The 27,656-nt window shown below is 53.7% G+C and overlaps 3 protein-coding genes and 1 pseudogene across 15 annotated transcripts in view; 2 read left to right on the plus strand and 2 right to left on the minus strand.

Annotated features, from left to right (window-relative positions):
• Positions 1–93: 93 nt before the first annotated feature.
• Ppp1r13l (protein phosphatase 1 regulatory subunit 13 like) lies at positions 94–17,872 on the minus strand. 3 transcript variants are annotated; one of them, XM_063252888.1, is made up of 13 exons: positions 16,335–17,872; positions 10,197–10,273; positions 9,989–10,122; positions 8,196–8,715; positions 8,015–8,113; positions 7,852–7,943; positions 6,980–7,538; positions 5,446–5,906; positions 3,574–3,705; positions 3,348–3,481; positions 3,082–3,248; positions 1,909–2,108; positions 94–907 (listed from the first exon to the last, which is right to left on the minus strand). In XM_063252888.1, the coding sequence occupies exons 2-13, from the start codon at positions 10,249–10,251 to the stop codon at positions 869–871; spliced, it is 2,592 nt and encodes an 863-aa protein (XP_063108958.1). In that variant the 5' UTR covers positions 10,252–10,273; positions 16,335–17,872; the 3' UTR covers positions 94–868. The 3 variants fall into 3 exon arrangements, with proteins under 3 accessions (XP_063108958.1, XP_063108959.1, XP_063108957.1); XM_063252889.1 differs by having other exon boundaries at positions 94–896; positions 10,197–10,382; XM_063252887.1 differs by having other exon boundaries at positions 10,197–10,382.
• LOC134476866 (ubiquitin-like) lies at positions 13,714–14,352 on the plus strand (annotated as a pseudogene).
• A 136-nt stretch (positions 17,873–18,008) lies between the features above and the next one.
• On the plus strand, positions 18,009–20,463 carry Polr1g (RNA polymerase I subunit G). Its single transcript, XM_003464676.4, has 3 exons — positions 18,009–18,162; positions 18,458–18,599; positions 18,774–20,463. Exons 1-3 carry the CDS (start codon positions 18,141–18,143, stop codon positions 20,164–20,166), a joined length of 1,557 nt encoding a protein of 518 aa, XP_003464724.1. The 5' UTR covers positions 18,009–18,140; the 3' UTR covers positions 20,167–20,463.
• Positions 20,305–27,656, minus strand: part of Ercc1 (ERCC excision repair 1, endonuclease non-catalytic subunit) — a 38,861-nt gene continuing 31,509 nt past the window's right edge. For all 11 annotated transcript variants that reach the window (XM_063252895.1, XM_063252890.1, XM_063252894.1 and 8 more), the window contains 7 exons: positions 27,193–27,296; positions 26,379–26,478; positions 24,342–24,418; positions 21,972–22,071; positions 20,973–21,044; positions 20,703–20,771; positions 20,305–20,402 (listed from right to left, as the gene is read on the minus strand). In XM_063252895.1, coding sequence (XP_063108965.1) covers positions 20,349–20,402; positions 20,703–20,771; positions 20,973–21,044; positions 21,972–22,071; positions 24,342–24,418; positions 26,379–26,478; positions 27,193–27,296 — 576 coding nt within the window. In that variant the 3' untranslated portion in view covers positions 20,305–20,348. The remainder of the gene's footprint in view (positions 20,403–20,702; positions 20,772–20,972; positions 21,045–21,971; positions 22,072–24,341; positions 24,419–26,378; positions 26,479–27,192; positions 27,297–27,656) is intronic.

The raw sequence follows: 27,656 nt of genomic DNA on the forward strand, positions 1-27,656 counted from the left end.
CCTGGTTTAGTGGATTTAAGGCCCTGGATTCCACCTGGGCACTAGTACACACACACACACTCCACTATGCACACTTATTGAGGCAAGATCAAATGAGAAGTCAATAAACTTCTTTTATTTATAAGGAAAAATTTCCCCATCTTGTTATACACATAAAACCAGCACGTGAAGGCACTTAACTGGGGAGAGAAGGAACAGAGATCCTAGTAGAGGCCAATGTGTGATACCTGAATCACAAATCTGCTGAGAAATACAGGGTCAGAAGTGACCCTCAGGACAATAAAGAGATAGGGTCACCTGCTCCAGCCTCAGCTGGGAGGGCAGTTTAGCTGGCCAGGGCTCGGGGCTGTTGGCAGTCGGATAGAGAGGCACTTCGGATGCATATGATTTGGCAAATGTAGGGAGTATCCTGTCCCCAAAGATTTCCAGCCCAGCAGGGCATGGTGACAACTGCCTGTAATCCCAGCACTCTGGGAAGCTGAGGCAAGAGGACCTCAAGTTCAAGCCCAGCCTGGACAATGTAGTGATTTGGCAAGGCTCTGTTTCAGAAAAAAAAGGTAAACAAAGGTCTGGCTGGGGTTGCAGCTCAGTATAAAGCTCCTGTGTTCAATCCCCAGTACCATAAATGAAAAAAAAAAAAAAAAAAAAAACTCCAGCCCCACTCCCTGGACTTCCCATGGCTAAGACAGGTTCCTATAACTGAAGGCTGGGATCTCCTCCCCTGGGATTCTGAGGGGGCACCATGTGGCAGTGAGGGCCCCAAGCCTGCAGAGCAAGAGGCGCAGCATAAAGGATGAGGGGGGTCTGAGGTCTGGGGAGCAGGTAGGCGGTGCTTCTGTCTCCCTGGGAGACGTCGTTCTCTGTCCTGCTAGACTTTACTCCTCTGTGACTTCACCCTGGGGAAGAGCTGAGAAGGCGATGTTCAGACAGACATCAGACACTGCCACCCTCATCCTGCCCGAGGCACCCTGCTCCATCCTCCTGTCCACTCCAGAGTCCCCCAAGTCCCTTGTCACCTCCAAGCACCACAAGCCTTCCAATCTGCAGCTCTACTGATGAAGTGGAATAGTGTGAGTCTCCCTGTCACCATGGCTGCCTGGGTGGTCCCACCTCTACCCACTCCAAATTAAAGAAATATTCTTTCTTAGGAATATAGTAGAAACATCCCCCCAACCTAGGAGAATCACCTTGCTTCTATTGTGATTTTGAGGGTAGCTCAGGCTGGTCTTGAATTTAAGATCCTCCTACCTCAGCCTCCTGAGCACTGGGATTACAGGTATGTGCCACCCGTGCCCAGCTTTCTGCTGTGATTTGTTTTGTTTTGTTTTTTGAGACAAAGTCTCCATATACACTTCAGGCTGACCTTGACCTCACTCTGTAGCCAGTCTGGCCTCAAACTCACGGTGATCCTCCTGCCTCAGCCTCCTGAGTGCTGGGATTATAGCCATGGGCTGCCACACCCAGATCTCTGCTGCTGTGATTGTATTAGTGGATTCTTCCTTCCCACCCTGTCCTCAATAGACAATTCTTTAACTTCTCCCATCAGTAGAACGGGGTTTTTCAACACTCCCCTTGGCTAAAATACATTCTCTAATCTCCCTATTAATATCAAGGGTGATAATTTTTTTCCCACTTGCTGGGGATGGGAATCAGAGCCCCACAAACTAGGCAAGCGCTCTGCCCCTGAGCCACGCCCCCAGCCCCACAAAAACATTTGACCTAGCACGAATCAAACAACAAATACTGAGTACCAGGCCCGCAAGGGGCTCCCCGCTAGCTTCTTACCACAATGGGCTCTTCTCCTCCCTATGACCAAAGTAAACTCTTCGGGTCCCCTTCCCCTCCTGTCATAGGCATCCTTCTCCTCCCTCTTTTCCCGCTGTGCTGCTCCAAACCCTCCAGGCTCACCCCAAAGTAGTTCCGTGGCACGTAGCCCTCCTGTCCGTGCAGCGCTGCCCACCACCAGTCGGTCTCCTCCTGCCCGTCCCTCCGCAGCACGGTGACAGAGTCGCCCTCGCGGAAGGACAGCTCATCCCCGAACTCGGCGCTGTAGTCCCAGAGCGCGTACACCGTGCCGTTGTGCATTAGCCCCATGCTGTGCTCCACGTCTGAAATACATGGTCAGGAGTGTGAGCCCGGCCTGGGGGCACAGGGCCAGGCCTGGGATCTGTGCCACGTATATGAGCACCGGTCTCTGGAGTGGGCTCGGAGTGGCGTCTGTAACATTCATGGACCTTTCGTGCATCAAGCTGGGAGACTTACCCTGAGGTGGGACCAGTGGCCCGCTTTTCCTGCTTTTTATTTTATTTTATTTTTGTCTTTAAGAAGTAGGGTCTCTCTATGCAGTTCAGGCTGGCCTTGAGCTCACTTTGTAGCCTAGGCTGATCTCAAACTCGCAATAATCCTGCCTCAGCTTCCAGAGCGCTGTGATTACAGGCGTGAGCCACGCCCAGCTTTCCCCGCTTTTTATGTTTTTATGTGTCTATTTATTTTTATGGTATTGGGGGTCAAACCCAGGGCCTCTGCACTGAGCTACAGCCCCAGATTTTTTTTTTTTTTTTGGTTTGTTTGTTTGTACCGGGGATCAAACTCGTGACTTTGCATTTGCCAGGCAGGAGCTGTGCCCCTGAGCTATTTCCCAAGCCCATTTTTTTCTTTTTTAAACAGGGTCTTGCTAAGTCTCTAAATTGTCCAAGCTGGGCTCAATTTATACTCATCCCCTCAGCTCCCAGAGCGCCAGGATTACAAGGGTGCGCCACCATGTCCTCCTCCCATTTCCTTTTTTTTTTTTTTTGTGCCAGGAATCAAACGAATGACCTCACATTTGCCAGGCAGTCGCTGTGCCACTGAGGTATAGCCCCAGCCCATCCCATTTCCTGCTGTGCTGAATCCCTACATTCCAGGCTCCTCCTGGCTGAATCCCTACACTCCAGGGTCCTTAATTTCAAACCAAGGACAACTGCATCTCCAGGCATGTGGGACAGTCCCTACCCATGCCAGGGAGGTGGCATAGCAGGGACTTCCAAGCCCATCACTTTCCCCGCATTGGGGAAAGCCCTTCCTGCCAGGCCTGCCCCGCACCTGCCAAGTAGGTGGCACAGTCGGTGTAGCCCTCCCGGTAGGGGTCGCACTTCTCGATGGCAGTGGCACCGTCACTGATCGTCGTGGCGAAGATGGCAGCGCCGTGCTGCACCAGCGCCATGCAGATGGCCGTGTCGTTGCACGACGCCGCGCAGTGCAACGGCGTCCTGGGCATAGGAGGGACACGTGAGTGGCATTCCCATCCCGCAGCGCCATTCCCGATCCCAGACCCCTGCAACGTCTTCACAGTCGCCACCCAGGCTCACCAGCCATGGCTATCGGGGGAGTTGACGTTGGCGCCTGCAGCAATGAGGAAGTCAACAATCGCATAGTTGGCACCACAGATGGCGTTGTGCAGGGCCGTGATGCCCTCTTCGTTTGGCTGGCTTGGGTCGTTCATCTGGCGGATGCGAGATGAGGCTCAGCCCTGCAGCCCTGCGCAGGCGCTCTGCCACCCCCGTCCCCACCCCCTCCCCAGCTCTCGGGCCTCACCTCCTTCACCGCCTGCTGCACCACCTCCAGCTCTCCAGTCAGCGCCGCGTCCAGCAGCAGCACCATGGGGTTGAGACGCGCGCGGCGGGCCTTTCGCGGGGAGCCCGCTTTCCGAAGCACGGAGCGCATCTCCTATGGGGCAGAGCAGGGACAGCGACTTGTTGGGTGGGGAGGAGTGTCCTTAGTACTTCAGATTCATGACCCAGAGGGGGCCACAGGCCTAGGGGCCACGCATGGAGGTTGCTCCCAATCACTATCTAGACCCAGCAGGGCTGGGATTCATGCCCAGGGAGGGAGGTCGAGTCCTAGTCCATTCAGGCAGTGCTGCCTGGCTTTCCAAGACTCGGGGTTCCTGTAGTAACCAGGGAATCCTGGGACCCGAATTTTGAGCCCTGAGAGGAAGCTGTGAGGCCAACCAGGTGGTGGCAAAGTGATTTGAGGCCTTCAAAACATGATTGTGGAAACCAGTGACCCAGCTCATTCAGGTTTTTGGTGGTTGTTAGCATTTTGTAGTGCTGGGGATAAAACTCAGAGCCTCCTGGATGCTAAGGAAATGCCCTTCCTCACAAATTTTATTTGAAACAGGGCCTCAAGTTGCCCAGGCTGGCCTCAAACTTGCAATCTTTCAGCCTCAGCCTCCTAGTAGCTGGGATTACAGATATATGCACTACGGGACCTGGTTGGAATTCTGTGATTTGTCAAGTCTTTCTGTGGCTGGAACTTTGTGATTCTAGATTGGGACAACTCCTATTTCAGGCTGCCATCCTTTCCCTCAGGTAGGCCTGGGGCACCTACCTCACCTCCAATTCTCTGGGACTCATACCTTGCATTTCTACCCACAATGCTCAGAGCCGTTCCACTTGACTACCCTCCCCAGCCAAGCTCGGTAACAGAATCTTCCCTCCACCAGTGGGTGGTCAGTGGCTATGCGCCAGACAGCAACCCTATAAGGAGGCTGCTGCTTTCTCATCCCCATCTTCCAGATGTGGAAACTGAGCCCCAAAAGAGTAAGTATCTGGCCAAGTTTGCATAGCTGACAAGTGGCACATAGTCCAACAGGGTGACACACACCTGCAATCCCAGCACCCAAGGAGGCTCAGGCAGAACAACTGTAAGTTCAACCCCAGGAACCCCAACCTGGGGAATGTGGCAACTTGGAGAGATCCTGGCTCAGTATAAACACACAGAAAGACTTGGGGATGGACATAGTTCAGTGCAAAGGCCTTGGGTTCAACCCCTAACACACACACACAAAAAAAATTCTTGACAGAGTGCCCAGCACAGGGTGCAAGCAACAGGTCACTGGAGGAAAGGTACAAAATAATTCATGTGCCAAGACTCCTGGATGCACCTCCATGGGTTTCCCTTTCCTGAATGTACACTGGCAAGATTGAAGACTACATTTCCCAGCATCCCTTGCAGCTGGCTTCTGTTCCTGTGGGAGGGACCGAATGAAGGGTGAGATTCCAGATTCTGCCCGAAGGGAAAAAGACCTTTTCTATTATTTCCTGGCTGGGATGCAGGCTTCCTGAGGGCCTTCCTGGACTAGGAAGGGAGGCCAGCCCCTCATGGACAGGAACCCCTGGTGGACTGAGCCCTGGGTGGAGTCCTGACTCCACCCAGCTGCTACTCCTGGACTCTTACTAAAAAATAGAACTACCAGGGCTGGGGATTTAGCTCAGCGGCATAAGCGCCTGCCTTGCAAGCAGGCAGTCGTGAGTTCAATCCCTGGTACCGATAAAAAGGAAAAAGACATAAATAAATAATAGAACTACCTGTCTCATTTAAGACACTGTACATTGGAGGATGCTTTTACAGCAGTTGGACCCAGACACTAACAGACACAGCCCTTTGTCCTCCTGTGGGACTCACCATGCTCTGGGGCTGCTCCGGTGGGCTGCTCTGGGGTGGGGCTGGGGGTGGTGTGGGGGCTGGTGGGGCAGGAGCAGGGGGCCCAGCCCTGGCCTCAGATCCCTCAGTGATGGGGCACAGCTCTGGCTCAGGCCCCCCAGGCCCTGGCCCGCCATGCCGGTGGAAGAGGCGGCTGATGATCTGCTGGTACTGCTTCTTGTGGGTAGGCGGCAGCGCCATGGCAGGGCTCTGCTCCATGGAGCCTCTGCGTTTGAGAGGCCGTGGGATCTCTGCCAGCACTCGAGCCACCTCCTCCAGCTCAGGCACTGACTGTGCTTCAGGCGGCAGTGCTGGCTGCAGCCTTGTGGGACTGAGGGGTCGAGTGACAGTGCCTTCATCTGCATCGCCAGCCTCCAGCACCGGGGTCAGCAGCACCTCAAGTTCAGGCTCTGGCTCCAGCTCCGCAGGGGATTTAAGGAGGCCTAGCAGGAAGGAAATCCTCATTAGAGCCCTTCAACTTCCAGGACTGCAGCCAGCACTGCATTTGCTGTGTGACCACAGGGCAGCTTCATGCCATCTCTGGGCTGTGAATAATCAGGACACCCCCTTTTTATTAGTATTTAGGTGTGTCTGGCACAGTACATACGGGCCGTACTGAATCTTCCCCACTCCTGAGTGAGCTGAGAGGTCATCACTTCCAGTGTTATAGGAAGGGCATCTGGGGCTCAGAGGGGGCAAATCAGCTGCTTAAAGCCACATTATTTAACTGACTCCAGAACCTCTGGTTTTGGTTTTTTGGTTTGTTTTCTTCTTTAGATATTGGGGATTGAACCCCAATCTCGTACACTGCTACACCTCCAGCCCTTTGTGTGTGTGTGCCCGCGTGCCCGTGTGTGTGTATTTTAAGACAGGGTCTAACTAAGTCACTAAGTTGTCCAAACTAGGTTTCCACCTGCAGCCCTCCTGTCTCAGCCTCCCAAAGTGCTATGATTAATAGGCATGTGCCACAAATCCTGGCCAAAATCTATAGCCTTATTGATCACAAAGGAGGTATAATTAATATCTCTTCATGGATGGTTAGACAGGAGCTCATGCAGGTTAGGGAATTTATCCTGAGTCACCCCAACAATGAGCAGTGAGAAGGGCTTGGGGCTCCTGCTGAACAAATGATCTTGCAATAAAAACATGAACAGTTATAACCACTAACATGACAGCCACTGAGAGCTTTCTATGCCATAGAGGAGTCCTATGGGAAGACCTCGATGTGGTTTCCAATACCATATCCCAATAACACTGGTTCTATTATTATTGTTTTTCTACTCAAGGAACTTGAGGGTCAGAGAGGTTAAATGTCCTGTTAGAGGTCACATAGAAAAAGGATGGCCCCAGGGTCCATGTTTAGCCATTTTGCAATCAATGCCTGGCTCCTGTGCAAATTCCATCTGTCTTATGGCCCGGTTCTCCCAAGGGTGCTGTCTGGTTGGCTGTGATGCCTGCTTGGTCCCGCCCACTTGGCCCGCCCCCCAGCCCTGTGGGGCAGTCACTGCAGACTCACCTTCACTTATAGGGGCCCAAGTCTGTTGGGGGGGCTGGGCAGCTGGGGCAGGTGGTTGGGCCTGGGTTTGGGGCTGGAGTTGGGGCTGAGCCTGGGACTGGGGCTGGGGCTGGGGCTGAGACTGGGGCTGGGGCTGGGGCTGGTGCTGGGGCTGGGGCTGGGGCTGGGACTGGGGCTGGGGCTGAGGCTGGGCCAGGGGCTGGAGGAGCTGCTGAGACTGGGGGAGCTGCTGGGATTGGGGAGGCAGCTTAGGTGGCGGTGCTCGGGAGAAGATAGGGGACCCAGGCAGCACGGCCCTACTGGCCCCGTGCTCCCAGAAGGCGTTCTGCAGCTTGAATATCATGCTGAGTGGGATGGGGCGCTGGCGCGGGGCCCCGCGGGGCTGTGGACTGGCAGGCGGCATGGGGATGCGACTGACAGGCTGCCAGCTGCGGGGCAAAGTGCCCGATGGACCTGTGGCGCCCATCGAGCGTCGGTAGCTGCCCACTTCGGAGCGCCTGTCGTTGGCCAAAGGAGAGACCTTGTAATTGCGCGGCAAGGTGGCGCTGGTGAGATTGTCCTGAGGGAGGAGAGGGAAGTTTAAAAATGGGCTCAAGGGGGAGAGGGGTCAGAGCAAAGGTGAGCCTGTAATCCTACTACTGGGGACGCTGAGGCAGGACAATCTCCATGAACTCAAGGCCAGCCTGAACTACATAGTGAGACTCTGCCTAAATAAAGACAGACAGACAGACAGACAGACAGACACACACACACACACACACACACACACACACCAAGAGGAGTTTAGGAGTGCCCAGCTGACGTGGGAGTCCAAGAGAAAGCAAGAAAGATACAGCCAGGAAGGGAACCCGGGTCCTGGCCATGCTGCTCACCTTGCTCGAGGCCCCCAGCCCATCCAGGCTGCTCTCTCTCCAGGGCAGCAGCTGCAGGCCCGGCGAGGCAGGCCGAGTGAACATGTCCAGGCCTGTGGGGCGGAATCGTTAGGACGAAATGGGGCTCCACTCCTGTCCCCCACTCCCTGCCGCCACCACTCACGTTCGTAGCTCGCTGTCTGAGAAGATTTCTTCTCATACGTCACGTCCAGGTCAGACTCATTCCAGGCTTTAGGGGGGCGCCGGCGCAGAGTCAGGTCATCTGGGGGGAGGGGAGGTGTTGGTGTAGGGGAGGCTGGATCCAGGTCCCTCCAGTCCCCCAAATTCCGGAGCCCCAGGTTCACCTTGGGCTCGCAGAGGTGGGGCGAAGGCACTGCCGCCCGCACCCAGCAGGGGGCTCCCGAAAGTGGTGGGCGCATCGTAGGCAGAGGCAGGAGGGCGGGGTGAGGGTCCACGCTCGGGGAAGAAGGCCTGGGGCGCCTCTGCCAGAGGGCTACTACGTGGGGAGCCCGAGCGGCTCAGGAAGTCCAGGGTCGCAGAGGGTCCCTGCTGGCGGAGCGAGCCCGAGCCGGGCCGCGGGGACGGCGCACGGCCCAGGGGGCTGCTGGTGCCATCAAAGGCACGCGGCCGGGGCGAGGGCGCGCGGTCCAGACTGCCGTAGGCCTCGGGCTGAAGGTAAAGTAGGCGCGGGGACGACGGCCGGCCCTTGGGGGACAGAGGGCTGTAGGAGTGCAATGCCGGCGCACTCTCGGAGCGCCCAAACGGGGAGTCTGCACTGTCAGTGGCCGCCTTTCTCGGGGAGCCTCGGCTGCTGAAGGGCTCAGGGATCGGGCTGGAGCTGTACCGGGAATGCTGTGGAGAGGCCTGGATGTCGAAGGGTCAAAAGAGACATTAGTGGAGGGGTCGATGGGTAAAGGCAAGAGGGACTTTAAAAGTGAACCCAGAAGCCAGCCATGGTAGTGCACACCTGTAATCCCAGCACTTTGGGAGGCTAAAGCGGGAGGATCCAAACTGCTTGGGCAGTTCAGGGAGACCCTGTCTCGAAGTAAAAATAAAATTTAAAAAACAAAAACTAGGGATGTGTTGTTCAGTGCAAACACCCTACGTTCAATCCACAGTGAGGAAAAAGAAAGTAATCCCAGGAAACTGGGCCAAAGGACTGGAAGTTCCATTCGACCCAACCATTCTCCTGCTTGGTATCTTCCTGCAAGAATTAAAAGCATCGTGGCATGTGATATGTGCACACTCATGTTTATACTGGCATAGTTTGTTAACAGCCAGATCTTGCAAACAGCCCAAATGCCCATCCACCAATGAACGGATAAATTTGTGTTTCTTTTATACAATGGAGTACTACTCAGCCATAAAGAATGATGTGCCTGAGACATTTCTAGGTAAATCGACGTACACTGAGGCCATACTCTTAAGTGAAATAAATCAGATACACATGTAAATACCACACAGATTCTCTGCTGTGAGAAACGGAAAGTATAAATAAGGACCAAAATGTATAACAGATATCGTGAAATGGGAAGAAAATGCTGAAATGGGAAGGGGAACAAGGGAGAGGGAAGGGAAAAGAAAAAAACAAGAAAAGAAAGCTTTTGTAAATAGGGAGGGAAGGGGGGTAAAAAGAAGCAAGATATATCATGTACAGATATACATTCTCTATGATGCATGTGATTGTTATGTATACCTAAAATGTACCAATAAAGTTTTTTTAAAAAGTTGGACCTAAAAAAGAAAAAAAAAGAAAAGTTGGACCTATGTAGACATTCAGGTAGTGAGCCTAGGTGAGGCGTACTGGGAAAAGGGCCCTAACTCGGGGCTAACCCTTCACTGTCTCCTTTGTGTGACTTAGTTTTAATTTTTGCTTGTTTGTTGAGGCAGGGACTATGTGGTTCAGCTGGCCTTGAAATCACTATGTAGCTGAGGCTGGTCTCGAAGTGTTAGCAATCCTTCTGCCTCAGCCTCCGGAGGGCTTTGATTACAGGCCCAGGCTGCCACACTCAGCTCTCTGTGTGACTTAGGGAAAGCCCCCTTTTGAAACATCCTGGAGTGCTGTCAGATGGCCACCTCCACGGTTCCGTCTTTCAAGAGAAACTGTTTTTGGGGGCTGCGGGCCACCCAGGCTCACCCTAGTGGAGGCTCCAGCCTGTGAGCCAGGAGAGTCTGACCACAGCGACTCCAGCTGCTTGGTCAGTTCGTCCACCTTGGCGGCCGCGGTGTCCAGCTCCATCTGCTTCAGGTCCATGTGCTTCATGGCCAGGGCTGCGCGGACCAAGCTGGGGTCAGGACCAAGCCCCCGGGCCCGGCCTCGCCCCTCCCGCCCCTGCCCCACTCACACTGGAAGTTCAGGTCCAGGAGATCTCGCGCGCTCTGGAAAGCCTCGCTGTCCATGGTGCCGGCCGCAGCGGGGCGCCTGCGCGGTGGGGGAGCGGCTCAGACCCTGTCCCCGGACACCAGGCCCAGGGAGCACGACCCCGCAAGCTCTTCGCCCTTCCACTGCCCCAGCTGGGACGTGACAGCTCCTGCAAAGCCCAGTCCACAGGCTCCTCAGAGTCCAAACCCGTGTGGAAGGCTCCAAATTATCCTATATCTCTAGCTCTAGCTGCATCTCTGTGTCACTATCTCTACCTCTGCATCTCAGTAAGGGGATCAAAAACGGGGCGCTGAACCACTGAGCTGCTTCCCAGCTCCTTTTATTTTATTTATTTTTTTGAGATAGGATCTCAGTATGTACTGTGGTCCAGGCTGACCTCGAACACTATTTCACTTTGTTTACATGGCTCCTCTTCCATCTCTTTATCTCAGCCCTGCTAAAATGACTCCGTTCCTAGCCAGGCATGATGATGCATGCCTGTAATCTCAGGACTCTGGGAGGCTGAGGCAGGAGGATCACATGTTTGAACTCAACCTCTGGGCAATTGAGCAAAACCTTGTCTGAAAAGCGAAAACAAAAAAGGCTAGGGAAGGGAGAAGAGAGGGAGAGAGAAGAAGTGATTCCTTCAACAGGATCTATTATGAGCGAGTGGACAGTGGATGAAATAAGAACTATATGTTCCCGTACTGAGTACCCACTGGGGCCTGGGAGACACTGCTACCACTGGAGACGCCTGTGTTGTATTAGAACCCTCGCTGGGGCTGGGAATGTAATGTAATAAAACCGATCACCATTAATTGAGGGGCTACTGTCTTGCACAAGTTTGCTCCGGGGGGGGGGTGCCCTCAACCCTCATTCTACGATCAAAACCAGTCTAGAAACAAAGTAAGGCTCAAACGCATCTGGTCAAGGTCACCTCCTAGAAGTTGCTCACTCCAGGTTTCCCACCAGGATCCAGCACGTTACTCTGCAGTTGCCACCACCCTGAAGGGGTTCTTCTCCCTCAAGTCCCCACCCAGGGAAGGCCTGGCTCACATAGGTGAGTGGCGAGGAGGAGGGCAGGGCGGGATGGGCTTCTGTGGTGACTGGTCCAGTGGGAGGGAGCGTGGTTACCAGGAACCAGTCAAGCCAGCACCATCTCCATCCCCATGGCAGCCGCCACGCCCGCCAGCCTGTCACTGCCTGCTGCCCCGACCTCTAGGCTGTGACAGCCCAGGCGTGGGCAGAGGGGCGGGCTGGTACGTGCTGACACTGGCCTCAGTCTGGGAAACCGCGGGAAGAGAACATGTTAGGGCTGGTGGCTCATCTGGGTGTACTGGGAGTGTGTAAACTTGGCCAAAGAGTCCTCTCTGTTCCAGGGGCCTCAGTTTCCCCACAGTAAAAGGAGGCAAACTAGCTATTCTGAGAGGCTCCTTCAATTTCTAAGAGGGCTCCATGCTAAAATTGTCAGGACCCTGAGATTGTGATTAAAGTTCTGCAGATCCCAGCAATTGCCTGTAATCCCAACACTCAGGAGGCTGAGGCAGGAGGATCACCAGGAGTACAAAAGCCAATTGGACTACATATTAAATTCAAGGCTTGCCTAACTACAAGGTAAGAGCTGGTCTCAAAATAAAATAAAGTTCCACACATCCTGAACTCTGCTTGAGAGTCTGTTGTTGGAAATTTCTAAACCTGAGATTCTGTTTTGGGAGCACTCTGGAATTCCCCAATTTGAGAGCCCACAATTCTCACTGCCCACTTTCTACCCCAGGAAGGAACTGTCCTTTAAGTCTAAAGGAGATAAAAGCAAATAAGCAACCAGGCTTTGAGGATTCAAATGTGATGGGACCACTGGCGGACCCTGATCAGCGTGCCTCAGTTTCCTGATTTGTAAAACGGAGATAAGTAACAGTCTACCAAATAGTACCATCAGAATTCAGGTTCAGGTAACTGAAAGCTCAGAAAGCAGAGACTAGGAATCAAAACAGGGCTTCTAGTGTCTCAGTGACATAGGAAACACTTTGCGTTTGTTAAAATATAAAAACAATTGCGTCAGACAGCTGTGGTGATACGCGTGTGTAATTCCAGCACTTTGGAAGACCGAGGGAGGAGAACCGAGAATCTGAGCCCAGTCTGGGCAATTTAACAACACTCTGTCTCAAAATAAAAAAGGGGCTGGGGATGTAGCTCAGTGCAAAGGCCCTGGGTTCAGTGCCCAGTACTGAAAACACAAATCAATTCTACGCGGCCTCCCGCGCCAGCAATTCCGGCAGTGAGCGGTTCTTTTGAGGATTGCATGAGCCGCCCATGCCTAAGATTCTCAGGTTCCGCGCTGACATCCTAAGGAAATATCTGCCCTGGGCGTGGGGCAATTCCTGAGGCTGGTACAGGCGGTGGGCGTGCCAGAACCGCCAGGGGGCGCCGAGTCACCGCCTGACCTCGGCCAGGCAGGCGGGCGGACAGCGCCTGAGCTCAGAGCCGCGGAATGCACTGCGGGTCTGGGCAGGTGCGCAGCTCCCGAGGCTGGGGAGCAGGCTGGGCGGGGCGCGGACCGCGGCTCTCTGTTCCCAGGCCCCTGCCCTCCGCCTCCAGTTCCTCTTCCCTGGGCTCCCTTCCAACCCAGGCATCCTCTTCCTTCCGGGGATTCCCGCCCACCCCACTTATCCTCTCCTGGGCTCTCTCCACTCCACCCCCATCGCTCTCAACCCGGCCTCCTTAGCAGCCAGCCAGGTTCTCCGGGGATAAGGATCCTGTGGGCTTCTTGGAGAAGGCGTCCTTAGCAGGAATCAGGTCAGGGCGCCAGCATGGGGGGAATGCCAGGTTGGAATCCTTCCTTTTAGTTGAGACAGTGTCGCTGGTAGACCAACCTCCCCGGTTTTCTCTGGGGCTTGATTTCCCTTTTGTGCACCTCAGCATAATGAGCTGGGAACTTCCTCTCACCCTGCCTCTGCTTCGAGCTAGTTAGCATCTCTGTACCTCAGTTTCCGAGTGTGTTTAATGGGCACATAAATACCTTCCCCTTCAAGGGGTGTGAGGATTGGCTGATTAATGTACAGTGTTTACAACAGTGCAGAGTATGAAATGAGGTTCGCACATCCTGAATCTTTAATTACCAGCTTTCCTTGATGGTTCTTTAAGATAACAGGGTTAGCCAGGGTGTGGCACTACTGTAATGTCAGCACTATGAGAGGCTGAGGCAGGAGGATCTCAAATTCAGGTCCCATCCAGGATAACTTACTGATTTTGTGCGACCTTTTCCCAAAAGTAAATAGAGGATGTTGCTTAGTTCAAAGCTCCTAAATTCAATTCCCAGTACCAGATTCTCCACCCTAAGAAAAAACAAAAACTACATAGGGTCACCACAGAGTAACCTCAAGACCAAAAGTAAAATTTAATCCTCAAAAGGGCCTTTAACTCCCCCCCCCTTTTTTTAGACAAGTTCTTACTATATAGTTCAAGGTGGTTTTAAAATTCTGTCTCTTTTCAGATCTGCCATCACTGGTGGAACCTCCACCAAGATGCAGATTTTCGTAAAAACCCTTACGGGGAGGACCATCACCCTCCAGGTTGAGCCCTCCAACACTATAGAAAATGTAAAGGCCAAGATCCAAGATAAGGAAGGAATTCCTCCTGATCAGCAAAGGCTGATCTTTGTTGGTAAGCAACTGGAAGATGGATGCACTTTGTCTGATTACAACATTCAAAGGGAGTCCACTCTCCATCTTGTGTTGAGACTCCGTGGTGGTGCTAAGAGAACTCCCACACCACTCCCCAAAAGAATAGGCATAAGAGAAAGAAGGTCAAGTTGCAGTTCTCTTTTTCTTTTTTCTTTTTTTTTTTATTGGTACCAGGGATCGAACCCAGAACTGCCTGCTTGCAAGGCAGGCGCTTACACCACTGAGCTAAATCCCCAGCCCCCAAGTTGGCAGTTCTAAAACACTATAAGGTGGATGAAAATGGCAAAATTAGGCATCTTCATTGAGAGTGCTCCTCAGATGAATGTGGTACTCAAGTTTTTATGGCACTTTGATAGACATTATTGTGGCAAATGCTGTCTGACTTACTGCTTCAACAAGCCAGAAGACAAGTAATTATATGTCAATAAAAGACTCCACCTAATATTTAAAAAAAAAAAATTCTGTCTCAGGCTGCTCTCAAACTGGAAGTGATCCTCCTCCCTCAGTCTCCCAAACATAGGTCACAGGTAGTGTCCCTATACCCAGCTCCGAAACACTTTCTTTTCTTTTTTCCCCCCCTAAAAAAGGGTCTCACTACGTAGCCCAGGTTGGCCTTAACCTCTAAACGATCCTCCTGCCTCAGCCTCCTGAATGCTGGGATTAGACACCATACCCAGCCAAAATTGTTTCTGAGATTCTAAAATCTCTGAGTTTTGCCAGGCCTGGTGGTGCATGCCTATAATCCCAGCACTTGGGAGGCTGAAGCAGGAGGATCGTTGTGAGTTTGGGACCAGCCTGGTCTACAAAGTGAGCTCAATGCAGCCTGAACTACACTGTAAGACCCTGTCTCAAAAAGACAGGGAAATAAATCTCTAAAATCTCTTAAGTTTTGAAGCCTAAGGTCCCAATCCTCAAAGCCTTTGAATTCTAGAATCCTAAATTTCCCCTGTCCATTCCTGAGTTCTGGTGGGTGATCTTTCCTAGTAAGTTGGGGGACTGGAGCAGGAGAGCCCTGAAAGAGTCCAGACAATAGCAAAATCCAGGGTAGGGATGGTGGGTGTCCTGTTAGCCAGCCCCAGTTTCCCCACTAGTATATGAGGAGGAGTCCTGGGGTCAGCTAATCTCACAAAAGGTGAGACGCTTGAGTGTGACCCTCTGGGCCAGAGATTTCTCTGGACCAGTGTGTCCATCCTGTCTACCTGCCAGATCTGAGCCAGGAATGACACATGCTCTGTGTTGACAGCCAGGGTTATTATTTTTAATTTCATTTCAGACTGTCACTAAATGTCCTTCAAACCTAAACATTAGCCAACATTCCTTTCTGGTCAGGTGCCCCCCATGACACATGGGAGTGGAGAGAAGGGAGAGAGAGAGAGAGATGCCTACCCGCCCCTGTCCTCCCCCAAGGACACCTCCAGAATTAGCTTCACTTCCTTTCTTATCTGCCCAGTAGCTCAGGTCAGACAGCCAAGTGTGGGTCAGGGCAAGGAGCCCCACGAGGGAGAAGGGAGTAGATGGCATCCAGCTCCCAGAGAGCTGCCAGAAGAGCAAGACGGAAGCCAAACCTGCGCCCCACAATACTGCTGCCTGTGTCACCTCTAAGACTCAGTTTACCCCTTCCCCTGAGCAGTGCAAAAATGCCTCGCCACGCAAGCCTTCCAGAATCCAGTCCTTTGTTCTGGAATTCTGTCCTGGAATCCCAACCCTCCGTTCTGGAATGCTGCCCCAGACTCCAGAGTGACCTCTGTAAACCTCGGATAATTCACAACACCCTTAGTGTGACAACTGGAGGACTCCCACCTCCGCCAAAGCGCGCCCTGGGGCGACTGTCCCTTCTCTGGTTAGACAGGTCTGACGCCCGGGTTAATGACATGTTGGGGTTCGCTCAGCGGCGCAGAGTTGGTTGGAGAGCTGCCCCGATTCTCTCACCCCCTGCCCCCACCCCAAAGCCGGAAAGTGGGGGAAGCGCCGAGACATAGCCTCCGGAGTGATCCGGGGTACTAGTTCCGCTCCTCTTCTGCGACCCAGGTTCCCCGCCCACCCCGGCTCGCGCTCAGAGACGCAGCCAGAAGGCAGCTGGAGGGCGGCAGGGATGACCAACTATCCCACAGCCCCACCATTCCAGCTCCTATTCCTGCCTAAGAGTCAGGAATCTGAGACCCCTGTGTTACCCTGGAGCTCAGACTTCCCACAGTCATCCATCAGAGGAACCCAGGAACCCCAGCTCCAATGTCTCCCCAAGACCTAATGGTCCCAGCCCTCTATTCCACGAACTCAGCCATCTGAGACCCCTTTCCTCCTGCCCAGTAAATCAGACAGCAGAGTTTTCTCTTTCCAGGGGACCCAGAAGTCAGCGCACCTCACATTCTGCCCCGGGACCCCGTGTCCAAGTCCCTCCCCAGTCCTCCAGGGCCCCTGGGCCCCAAGGGGACAGAACTCACGGATCCGAGGCAGATCCTGGCACGGGGGGCTTCCTCCGGCTCCGGTTCCAGCTGCGGGGAGCCGAGGATGGGGCGGGGCGGGGCGGGCTCCGGGAACAGGTTAGACGACGTGACTGGGGCTGGAGGGAGGCGGGTCCCACAGGGGAGGGGGAGTGAGGTCACCTCGAGCACCTTGGGACTTGTAGTCCGGAGGGCAGGACGCAGACCTTCCCATTGGGATTCACTCAGGGTCCATTTCACAGGAAGAGCGAGATTCCGAAGCCGTGGGCGACCAGAGCTGCGATATGCAGAAAACCTGAGACTGCTACTTCATTAGAGTTGCAGAAGACGGGCTCCTGAGCTCTCCCTCAACTCTCTTGGCTCAGTTTCCCCTTTCGGGAGTTAAGATTTGGACACCACCAAAAGCGTGAGAAGATTGGAGGCTGGGGAGATGGGACTCGGATGCCTCCTCCTAGGGCTAGAAAAGCGCCCCACTAAATCAGTATCCTCTCAGGCTCTGATCCTCAATCTCCCCGTCGGTTAAAAAAAAAAAAAAAAAGGAGGGGGGAATGGATCCGTACAGAATTCCCCAGCAGAAACTCAAAACCAGGGCTGGACTACAACCCCCAGCAGCACGCGCGGCGGACAACCCGAGCCTCGCCTTTCGGTTCCCTTGGGAATTGTAGTCTCGGAGCCCGCAGGGTTTGCGCCCCGGAGTCCTTCGCCCACGCGCGGGGGGGAACTGTCTGGAGATCCCTAGCTAAGCGAACACTTCCTCTTCCGCTGACTCCCCACCACACACACACCCCGCTCTGCAAAACCGCAGGAGAAGGGACGGTATCCCGATTCTGGAGTAGGCTCCGAAACCCCGGCAGAGGGGGTGGGAAGCGGCGCTGACACACCGGCCAGGAATGCAGTCGGGTCACCCTGTCTAGCCGCGGTCCCTCGGCTCCACCCGTCGCCCTGCGCGGGCAGTCCTGGTAGCAAGGAGCGTGGGAGCATCCCCGAATCCGCGTCCACGTGCCGGTGTTTACACGCCCTCGGGACAGGCAAGGGTCTGCGATCAGGATTCCTGCCCTATCTGCGTTCCTCAAAATCATGGGGAATATTTCTCAAGCACAAGACTAGATCATTGAGGGCATCTGCATAGGACCTTTGATCCTCAAACTAAGCCCCTCAGCTCGCACCGCGGCTTGTGGGTTTGGCTTCGGGATCCGAGGCCCTCCCCCTGGCCTGTAGGCTCCACCCCTGTGTTTCCCGCTCCCCCAGAATCCAGATGCCCCACCCCTGACCGGTACTTCAAGTCTTCGGGATTACCCTTTTTCCTCCATTTTCTAACCTCTCTCACTCAAGTCCTAAACTTCCAAGGCATCTTGGCCCCTCCAGAGAGGATTCCAACGCTGAAGACAGGGATCTATCAGGATTCTCACTTACCTCTACAACAATTTCAGCCCAACTGACCTGTCTCTTTAAGAGTTAGGTCCTCCGGGTGTGCCTGCCCCTTTAAGGCGGTGTTGAAACAAATCATATCTGAGACACTGTGGGGGAGACCCACAGAGACCTAGTGCAGCCCTGACTCCAAAGGAAAAATAAATTCTCTTTCTGAGTAGATGTTTGGAAAAAGATCGTGTCTTTTGTGATCTACTCTTCATGGGTGAAAAATCTTTTCATTTTTTTCTAATAAATTGAACAGGAGCCGAGCGACGACCCCGCCCTCTCAGACACTTGGACACTTCCGAGCGGGGCCCCGCCCACTCTGATCCACGTGGTCGACCGCAGACTCACGCAGCTCTGGCTGCTGGAGCTGCGTGCTGCCCTGGCTGCGGGATGGAGGGGACCCAGTCCGGCGGTGAGGGGGCGTGTAGGAGGGTGCGGGGCGGATACTGAGCAGAGAAAGGCGTGCCCGGAAAGTCTTGGTGATAAAAGGCAGTATCGCCAGGCCGGGCCTGCGAGATCTCATTTCTGAGTCGCTGTCTTGGGAGGCTTACGAGCTGAAGATAGGGGAGGCCCCTGTGGGACAGATGGGCAGAGGAGCGGCTCGAGGAGGAAACTGCAGCTCTGCTCATGAGGTCGGGACTGATGGGCAGATACGCCCTCTTCAGGGTTCACTGTGTCAGCTGACCCCGCTTTCTCCTGTCCCGAAGGTGCCGCTCGGTTCTCTTGTCCCCCCAACTTCACTGCCATCCGCTCAGCCTCAGAGCCCTCTCATCTCTCCCTGGAGACGCTGACAGGCCCGGATACAGAGCTGTGGCTGATCCAGGCCCCTGCAGACTTTGCCCCAGACTGGTGAGTGGTACCACACACCCTCCCTGCTCGAGAGGCTGAACTTGGGGCTTGGGGGAAGTTAAAAAACAAAGGGGGGGGTCATTTCCAAGCACTTCGAAATGCCGTCTCTACATTTCCTTTCCTTGTCTTGCTGTAAGGGTCTGACCAAGTCTCTGCCTCCCATTTCACCCTTAGCTTCAATGGCCGGCTGGTGCCCCTCTCCGGCTCCCACATCGTCAAGAGCAAGTTGGCTGGCAAGCGGCACCGCTATCAGGTCCTCAGCAGCAGTGAGCCCCAGGCTGGGGAAGCCACCCTGCTGGCTCCCTCAACACAAGCAGGAGGCGGGCTCACCTGTGCCCCTGCCCCACAGGGCAGCTTAAGGATCATTGAGGGTCCCCAGGAACCCTTGTCAGGGAGTCCTCTGCAGCCCATTCCAACAAGCCCCCCACCACAGATCCCTCCTGGCCTGAGGCCCCGTTTCTGTGCCTTTGGAGGCAGCCCACCAGTCACAGGGCCGGCGTCACCCTTGGCACTGAAGTCTCCCGCCTCGGGGAAGAGGAGAAAGAGGCAGGTGTCAGAAGACTGCACCACTCAGGTGGCTGTGAATGGTCATGGGGCCCCAGAGGTAGAAACAGAAATGGATGTGGGGAAAAAAAGGAAGAAAAAAAAGCACCAGCAAGGAGAACCAGAAGTGATGGAGCCAGTGGTGACAGAGCCCAGGGCTGAGATATCTGAGCCTCTGGGAATACTGTTCCCACCCACCTCTAAGAAGCGGAAGAAGCAGCCCAAAGAGGCAGAAACCATGGAGCCAACAGAAGAGAGAGCAGAGCTAGAACCTGTAGCCAAAAATGAGTCTCCTGAGGAGACAGTCACCTCCCCTACCAAGAAGAGAAAGAGACAGAAGGAAATAGAAGGGATGGAGTCAGACTGGGTGACAGTGGAAGCCCAGCCACAGGTGAAGGAGGAGCTGCAGGAGGAAGCCATCCCCGGGAAGAAGAAGAAGAAGAAGAAAAAGAGGCCAGAGATGTCGGTAGAGCCAGGGACTGAGGCTGAGGAGTCAGAGGGGAGACCTCTGGTGCCCCACGGGCTGATAACGGAACCAGAACTGCCACAGGAAGTGGAGCCTCAGGCAGAGGTGGCCCTGGAGTTCACTAAAAAGAGAAAGAAAAAAGAAAAGTGGCATAATGAGATGCTGGAGCCAGCGGCAGAGGTGGTAGGGTTGGAGCTGCCAGGTGACCTGGAACCTCAAGCAGTACTAGCATCCACCAAGAAGAAAAAGAAGGACACAGGGCACAAAGCAGGGGAGCCCAGGACTGAGATGAGCGACCCAGCAATGGAGATGGAGGGGCCTGAGCAGCCAGGTGAGAAGGAGCCCCATGCCAAGGCAGTGCTGGGATCCACCAAGAGGAAGAAAAGGAAGTGGGGTGAGGAAAATAGAGTGCTACAGTCGGCACCCCCAGAGGAGATGCCTGAGGTAGCCCCCCAAGAGAAGATGCCAGAAGTGCCACTGAATGTGGAGATCGGGGACGGGGCTCCTGCAGACAGAAAGAAGAAGCGGAAGAAGCAGCCACAGCTGGATCCTGCATAGCCTCCCCAGGGATACTGAGGAGCTAAAAGAAAAGAATGAAGGTGGCCACCCGGGCAGTCAGAAGGTGACACAAAGCCAATGCCTCCCCCACCCCCACCCTGTCAACCTCAGCCAACAACTGCACCAGCACTGGCCAGATCCTGGCCCTGGACAATCCTTTATTGTCACACCAGCAGTGGGGGTCATCGGGGCACCTTGAGAAAGGGCTCATGCAGGACATCAAACAGCCTCCGGGCCTTGGGTGGAGAGAAATGAAGAACTGGTCATTAAAGAGGCCGTTGGCTCGATACATCTAGAGTGGGGTTCTGGCTCTTTTTTCCTAGCTTAGAGGGGGGCTCCAGGGATGAGGAGAGAAGTACCTGATTTGGATTCTACCCCAGACTTCCTACTACCCACTCAGGCTCACTTTCCCCATCTATAAGAGGTAGATGGTCTCCGGGCCTTCCAAAACCTAACACCTTGGGATCTACAGTCTGATCGATTTGGGGGAGTAAACCCTATCTCCATCCCCTCACACCCTTCCACACAGGGCTTACCTTCTGGGGGCCCAGGCCGGGGCACAAAGCCAGGTCTTGCCGTGATGCTGCCATGAGCTGTTCCAGAGACTGAAGAGACAGGACCGAGGGTTCAGGAGCGGGAAGCACCGAGCCCCACCCTGTCCTAGCCAATGGGGGCCCCTTACCCCAGACACTTCTGGGAGGAGGCACAGGCCTAGAGGGCAGGTGGTAGGGAAGTGAAACAGTACAGCTGGGGGGCTGCTGATAGAGGAAAGAGATGCTTATCAGGGTGGAGCCGCTGGTCCTTACCCCAAAAGTGGACAAGAGTGTTTGACTGTCTGTTTTGTTGACTGACTTCACTGTGGTCAGACATTCAGTGATCTGGAAGGAGAGAAGAGGTAGATGGTCACTGGGAGAAGGCCAGCAACCCTGAGCACAGGAGGGCCCCCACCTTCCTGCCTGGCATGCATGCAGGAGGTGCTCAGTCAATGCGTTAGCTTGGGGACTCATTAAAGGCCATGTCAGAGTAGTCCCCAAATGGCCAAGGGTATCAATCACACAGATGAACCAGGAGCAGATTCCGCCCAGGGGAAGACCCAGAGGTGCTGCAGGTGGCCCTTGCTCAGGACTCCCTGCAATGCCAAGGCAAGGAGTGCCTTCCCAGCCACCGTTCATGGGCGAATGGGGATCCCAGTAGCACTGCTGGTGCAGAAGAGTAGGGGGGTCAGGGGTCTGCAGCTGTGGACACCACACAGCTCACATTTCTGGGTAATGGCTGCCAAGATTCAGCCAATTCCTGGCTGTGACTGTGGAGGTCCCTTTGTTGCCTTCCTCCCTGGCATATATTCCCCAAGGTTACTATAAACTAGGAGTCCATGTGCCCAGCCTGAAGAAAGGTGGAGGCAGGAGCTCCCCTTGGAGCCCAGCAACACCGTTTTGAGTGGCTGGAGACACCACAGGAATCAGACAAGTCAACCCTGTCCTGGGACATCCAGGCCCTCAGGCAGAGAAGTCAGGGCACTGGAGAGCCATGGGAGCCAGCGGTCCAGGAGCAGGTTTGCACTCAGACACCTCCCCCTCTTGCTGGCTGTGGTGGTACATGCTTGCCGTCCCAGCACTGAGGAGGCTGAGGCAGGAGGATCAAGTGAGTTCAAGGCCAGCCTACACAACATAGACCTGGTCTCAGAAAAACCAAACCAAAAGGAAAATTCCCTCTCGCTGCCATTGGGGTGCAAAAGGTGAGACTTGCTTGGGATCACGAGTGACCTCAGGCCCCCTGGAGCTGCAGGTGCAGGGTGGGGGGCTCACCCGAGACACAAAGTTCTGTTCCAGCTTCTCCATCAGGAGGTCGGCGGGCTTCTGCTCATAGGCCTTGTAGGTCTCCAGGTACCGTCCAGCTTCCTCGGGGCTGAGGGACGGGACACGTTCAGCCAGGTGGGGACTGTCATGTTACAGTCGCCTCCTGGTCGTCCTGATGCCAGGATCAGCAATCCCAGGCTCCATCATGGGAATATGGAAGCTCAAGGGGTTTCTGGCTCAGGCCCCAACCCAGCAACCCTCCTCGATGACCCAGAGCCAGTGACTGGGTCTCGTGAGCCTCAGTTTCCTCATCTGTAAAGTGGGTGGTGGTAGAACTAATTAAATGGGTCAGCGCTGCCAGTGACTGGGAAGCTGGCTTTTCGCAGCCTGCTGGCCACCTTGGGAGGGGCATCAGGACTCTTGGTCCCAGCCACCACAGTACATTTTCGAGGGAAGAAAACCAGAAACACATTTTTCAGACTGTACCAGGAAGACAACCTCCTGAGACAGTTGCCCACCAATGAGAAAAGTGGAACTTCTGAGGGTTTGGTTTTGTTTTTTGGTTTGTTTTTGTCTTTTGAGACAGGGTCTCGCTATGCAGTTGAGGCTGGTCTTGGGCTCCCTTTGTAGCCCAGGCTGGTCTCAAACTTGCAGTGATCCTCCTGACTCAGCCTCCTGAGTGCTGGGATTACAGGTGTGTGCTACCATGCCCGGTGGTTTTTTCTTTTAAATAAAGTCTTACTGTTTTCCAGGCTGTTATCAAAAACTGGGCTCAAGCTTCTTTTTTTTTTTTTTTTTTTTGGTCTTTTTTCGTTTTTATCGGTACCAGGGATTGAACTCATGACTGCCTGCTTGCAAGGCAGGCGTTTATGCCGCTGAGCTAAATCCCCAGCCCCCTGGGCTCAAGCTTCTTGAGTAGCTGGGACTATGTATCACCATTCCCAGTTAACATCTTTGTTATATATACAGCAAGTATTTCTTCTTAGTTTTGTTTTTTTGTAGTGCAGACTGGCCAAAAACTCACAGAGAACCTCCTGCTTCAGCTTCCCCAGTGCTGAGACTACAGGTGTGTGCCACCACGCCCTACACTCTTCATAGTTTTTTGAGATTGGGTCTTACTAAGTAGTTTAGGCTGGCCTTGAACTCAGTGTAACCCAGGATGGCCTCAAATTTACAGCAGTCCTCCTGTCTCAGCCTGCTGACTACCATAATTATAGGCACTGGTCACCATACCTGGCTCAGATTTTTTTTTTTTTGAGACAGGATCTCAGTTTGAGACAGGATCTGTCGTTCAGGCTGGCCTTGAACTCATGGCAAATCCTCCGGCCTCAGCCACCCGCATGTTGGGGTTATAGGTGTGTGCTGGAAATTTTTAATTATTTTAAATCATCCAACCTTCCTTTTAGGTTTCTGGGTTGTATGTTTTACTTTAGAATTTTTTTCCCACAGCTGGATGTGGTGGTGCATGTAGCTGAGGCAGGATCACCACACATAAAAGGCCAGCCTGAACTACATGTCAGACACTGTCTCTAAATAAACAAACAAACGAATAAATTGTTTTAAAGAAATTTTTTCATACCTCAGGATTATAAAAACTTTTTTTTGTTTTGGTACTGGGGATCGAACTCATGACTTAACGCTTACCAGGCAGGCATTTATACCACTGATCTAAATCCTCGGCCCTATAAAAACTATCTTAATAAGATTTCTTCTACCTTTTCTGTTTTCCCCAGTACTGGGAATTGAACCCAAGACCTTCATAGTGAGCTATGTCCCCAGCCTTGTTTTTGAAAAAAGGATCTCAAGGGCCAGGGGTACAGCTCACCCAAACAGTGCCTGCCTGGCAAGCAGGAGCTTGTGAGTTTGATTCCCAGATACCAAACAATAATACATAGATCTCAAATTATATCACGTACAGGTACAAGTTCTCTATGAAAGATGGGATCATTATATATACCTAAAATGTACCAATAAAATCTGATTTTAAGAAAAGCTTTGTAGATCACAATTATGCTCCTGCCTCAGCCACCCAGACTGCTGGCATTACAGATACCAGGCTTCTGACACATTTAGCGGGAAGGTTTTGCTTGTTTGGTTTTGGTTTTTGAGACGGTCTCACTATGTCGCTTTAGCGTTCAGCCTGTAATTTAACTCGGTACGCAGCTGAGTGCTGGGATCACAGGCGTGTGCCATCACACCCGGCTCTCCATCTCCATCACCTGGCTTTATGCCTGTGACCACACATGAGTGACATGAAGGCCTGTGTGACAAAGGAGCACCCAGAGACAGCAGGGCTCACAGGGAGGGAGCTCCTGGGTGGAGATGGCGGGGGTTGGACAGAGGCTGAGCCGAGGTGTTGGGGAGGAGCCCCGCTCTCACCTCCAAGCCAGGATCAGTGTGCAGTCGGCCAAGATGCACATCTTTGCCAGCTCCTTGAGGGCCTGCTGAGGGTCTTTCTGGGGAAGAAGATTGGAATTAAGAGACCTGGGACAGAGTCAGCTTTTGGAGCTTGAAAACAGCACTGTTTGTTTAGGATGCTGGGAGCCTTCCACTCTGGGACACCCCTCAACCCTCCCAGGGCCCACACACGACAGCGTCAGGACCTCACAGTGACCCAGACTGCTGTGACTCTGCCCTCCTGGGCTCATCTATGGGGTGGATGCTCCCACCCCCAGACAGTGATGATGGGAGGAGCCAGGCTGAGTACAGGGAATCAGAGGGGTGCCTGAGCTTCCTAGGGACTCAGGGGGGACTTCTGGATGAGGGGAGGTCTGAGCTGAAAGCAGGAGGAAAGGGAGCAGAGAACAGAAAGGGATTCCAGACACAAGACTTGCGCAGGCTGTGGGGGGAGGCAGGCCTGGGAGGCGTGCTTGCAGGGTGTGGGGTACAGGGCAAGGCCAGCAATGGGCCTGGAGGGCTGCGTGGTGGTTGGGACACAGAGGGCACCAGGTTTGCCAGGGAGGAAAGCTGTCTCCTAGGGCCCTGGAGAGCCCTGGGAGGGTTTTGAGCAGGGGAAGGCTGACATCAGATCTGCGCTTCAGAAAGAACCCTTGGGCTGCTGGACCCACAGAAGGGGGCCAGCGGAGGCCATATGACCAGGGAAGTGGGTGTCTCGATTGGGGCAGGAGCTCTGGGGACAGAGGATGAAAACAACTTTAAGAGATATTTAAGTGTGGCAGCGGATGCCCTGCCGGCCAGGGAGAAGCAGCAAGGAAGCCGCCTCTGGACCCTGCACCCGCCCTCCACCCGAAGGAACCAGATGGGACGCAGGCTGAGATGATTGCAACTGAAGTAGGGAAGCAACTGACATTTGTGTTGTTTGATTGACTGTACAAGCCTGGGGCCAGTAGTCTAAGCAACTATATAGAGGGTAACAATATGCAGTATAGTAACAATGGTGGGTTTCCTACTGTCCTATCACTGTTTTTGTTTGTTTGTTTGTTTCATTTTACTGTTCTGTTTTATTCTCTTTTAAAAAAAATTTAGTCCTAGGACGGGGGTTTAGGTCAGTGGCATAATCGCCTGCCTGGCAAGCTCGAGGTCGTGAGTTCGAACCCTGGTACCAAAAACAAACAAACAAAAAATTAGTCTAATAGCATAAGTGAAGATGAGACACAGGTAGGACGCTCATATGTTTCCAGTAAAGTATAAAGTTACAGCAGAAAACACCCCCTGCCAGAATACTTCAGTGTCTGTTAGTTGTCCAGGTAACCACCAGTTTACTTCAACTCCTGTTACTTCTGTTTCTTAGAAATGGCTGGTCACTGTGATGCATAGCTGGTTGCTATGTAGTAAGAACCAATCCCCAATTGACAGGCCATCTTGCCTCTCTACCTCCCCTTTGTAACCCCATAAAAACCTTCCTCCCTGAGGGTTCAGGGCCTAATATTTTGAGAATGAATCCCTATCAGCACCTATCAACATTAGATAAGTCTGCCTCTAAAAAAAGAGAGAGGGAGATTTAAAGCCTAGTGTGGTGGTGCATACCTGTAATCTCAGCACTCAAGAGGCTGAGGCAGGAGGATTCCCACAATTTCAAGGCCAACCTGGGCTACAAAGTGAGTTCAAGGCCAGCCTGAACTACATAGTGAGATTCTGTCTAAAAAAAAATGAAATATTTAGGTGGCAGTGAGCTGGGCCTATTTGAAGTGGGTGTAGAGGAGACACTATTACTGTTCCACCTCATTGCCAACACAGGATGCCCTGGTGCCGTGTCAGTCTCAGATATGGAAATTGGTTCCTCAACAAGGTTTTAGCATGCTTTTCCCAGGACTGGGGTACAGCTCAGGGGCACAGCACCTGCCTGGCAAACTTAAGGTCCTGAGTTCTATTCCCAGTTCCATAAAAAACATGTACTTCCTGAAAGGGACTCAACACCCATTTCCCAGGTAGAAAGAGCAAGGAGTGGCCACTTACCACATCTACCTGGACCAGCAGTATGCGCAGGGCAAAGTTCTTCCCCAGGCTCTGCAGCCGCTCGTGGATGTAGTCAGGGTGCAGGTTGTGGTAGCGGAGACTGGCAGGGCAGGGAGAGTAGGGTGGTCTCAGTACTCAGGAGGCCCCAGCAGCCTCTTCAGTCACAGCAGTGTGGGGTCCCAGATGCCACAGTCGGAGCAGAGTATAGATGATGGCCTCACCAGGTCTAAAGCCACCGGAGGCTAAACTGCTTGCCCAAGGGCACCATAAAGCCAGGCTGCAGCAGGGATGCAGCCTGCCTGTGTGCTCTGGGAGCCTGAGGCCCTGGCTTCCTCTCGGGGATGGAGGAGGCTTGGGTTTCAGGGGGGTGCACAGGAACAGGGTCCTAGGGTGTGCAACCCAGACAGGGAGGACGGGGAGGCTGCAGAGTTCAGCTTGGGGAGCAGAGGCAGAGGCTTCTCTCCCCAGCTGCCTGCCGCTGCTTGAAATTTCTCTTCCTCTGCCTGCAGAGCCAGGGGCAAGAGTCAGAGCGTGGGGGTCAAAGAAATCCTCTTCTTGTCAACTCAGGAATAGTTGGAATAGTCTACCTGCCTCTGTCAGACCACAGGATCCAGGCCCAGCCTCCTCCCTCATACCAAGAAATCTAGGCCCCAGCTCCTCTTGTTCCAGGGCCCTCCAGGCCAAGACCCCTTCCAACACACAGCCACATGTATGGTCACAGCAGCCGGCCAAGCACAGAGGGCAGAGAGGCCCAGAAGGCAGGACTGTGATCTCAGCCTGGCCACCCTTCCTGAAGGCGGCAGCCCGAGCTCACCTGAGGAAGAGGGCACAGGTGCTCTGGCCCAGCACATAGTCGGGGATCACTTCGCCAAACTCCCAGGGCACGTTGCGCACAAACTTCAGCACAGGGTTGCCCCTCTGGCAAGGGATGAAGAGCAGAAGCCACCCTCAGGGACACCCCTTGGTTTGTCCCAGCCAGCACAACCCTCTCCCTCCCGATACCCTCAGCCCCTGTCCGCCTGGCCTCTGGCCTTCCCCAGCTTCTCTCCTCCTCAGGTGGAACTTCTGCCTCCCTCTCTCCCAGTCACAGCTGCTGCCCAGGCACCCAGCCACTTTCTCCTGGCCTCCTGCCCCAATGTACTCTCCTCCCTGTGACCTGGACAGCCTGGTGTTAGCTCAGCAGGCCCTTCTCTCTGAATTCCCCTCGTGTTCTTCCCTGTACTCACTCTGTATTTAGCCCAAGTCTGCGATTCTTTGAACAAAAGCTCTAATCCACCC

This window comes from Cavia porcellus, unplaced genomic scaffold (assembly GCF_034190915.1).
Source record: "Cavia porcellus strain 051 isolate PalLab524CR breed Dunkin Hartley unplaced genomic scaffold, mCavPor4.1 scaffold_7, whole genome shotgun sequence".
Lineage (NCBI taxonomy): Eukaryota > Metazoa > Chordata > Mammalia > Rodentia > Caviidae > Cavia > Cavia porcellus.

Bases quoted from the DNA above. Each gene is read 5' to 3' on its own strand.
- Polr1g (XM_003464676.4), top strand. From the start codon at position 18,141: ATGGAGGGGACCCAGTCCGGCG. The intron at 18,163-18,457 runs GTGAGGGGGCGT...CCTGTCCCGAAG, and splicing joins GGAGGGGACCCAGTCCGGCG to GTGCCGCTCGGTTCTCTTGT. The intron at 18,600-18,773 runs GTGAGTGGTACC...TTTCACCCTTAG, and splicing joins GCAGACTTTGCCCCAGACTG to CTTCAATGGCCGGCTGGTGC.
- Ppp1r13l (XM_063252888.1), bottom strand. From the start codon at position 10,251: ATGGACAGCGAGGCTTTCCAGAGCGCGCGAGATCTCCTGGACCTGAAC. The intron at 10,123-10,196 runs GTGAGTGGGGCA...TGGTCCGCGCAG, and splicing joins CCTGGACCTGAACTTCCAGT to CCCTGGCCATGAAGCACATG. The intron at 7,944-8,014 runs GTGAGTGGTGGC...TCCGCCCCACAG, and splicing joins TCAGACAGCGAGCTACGAAC to GCCTGGACATGTTCACTCGG.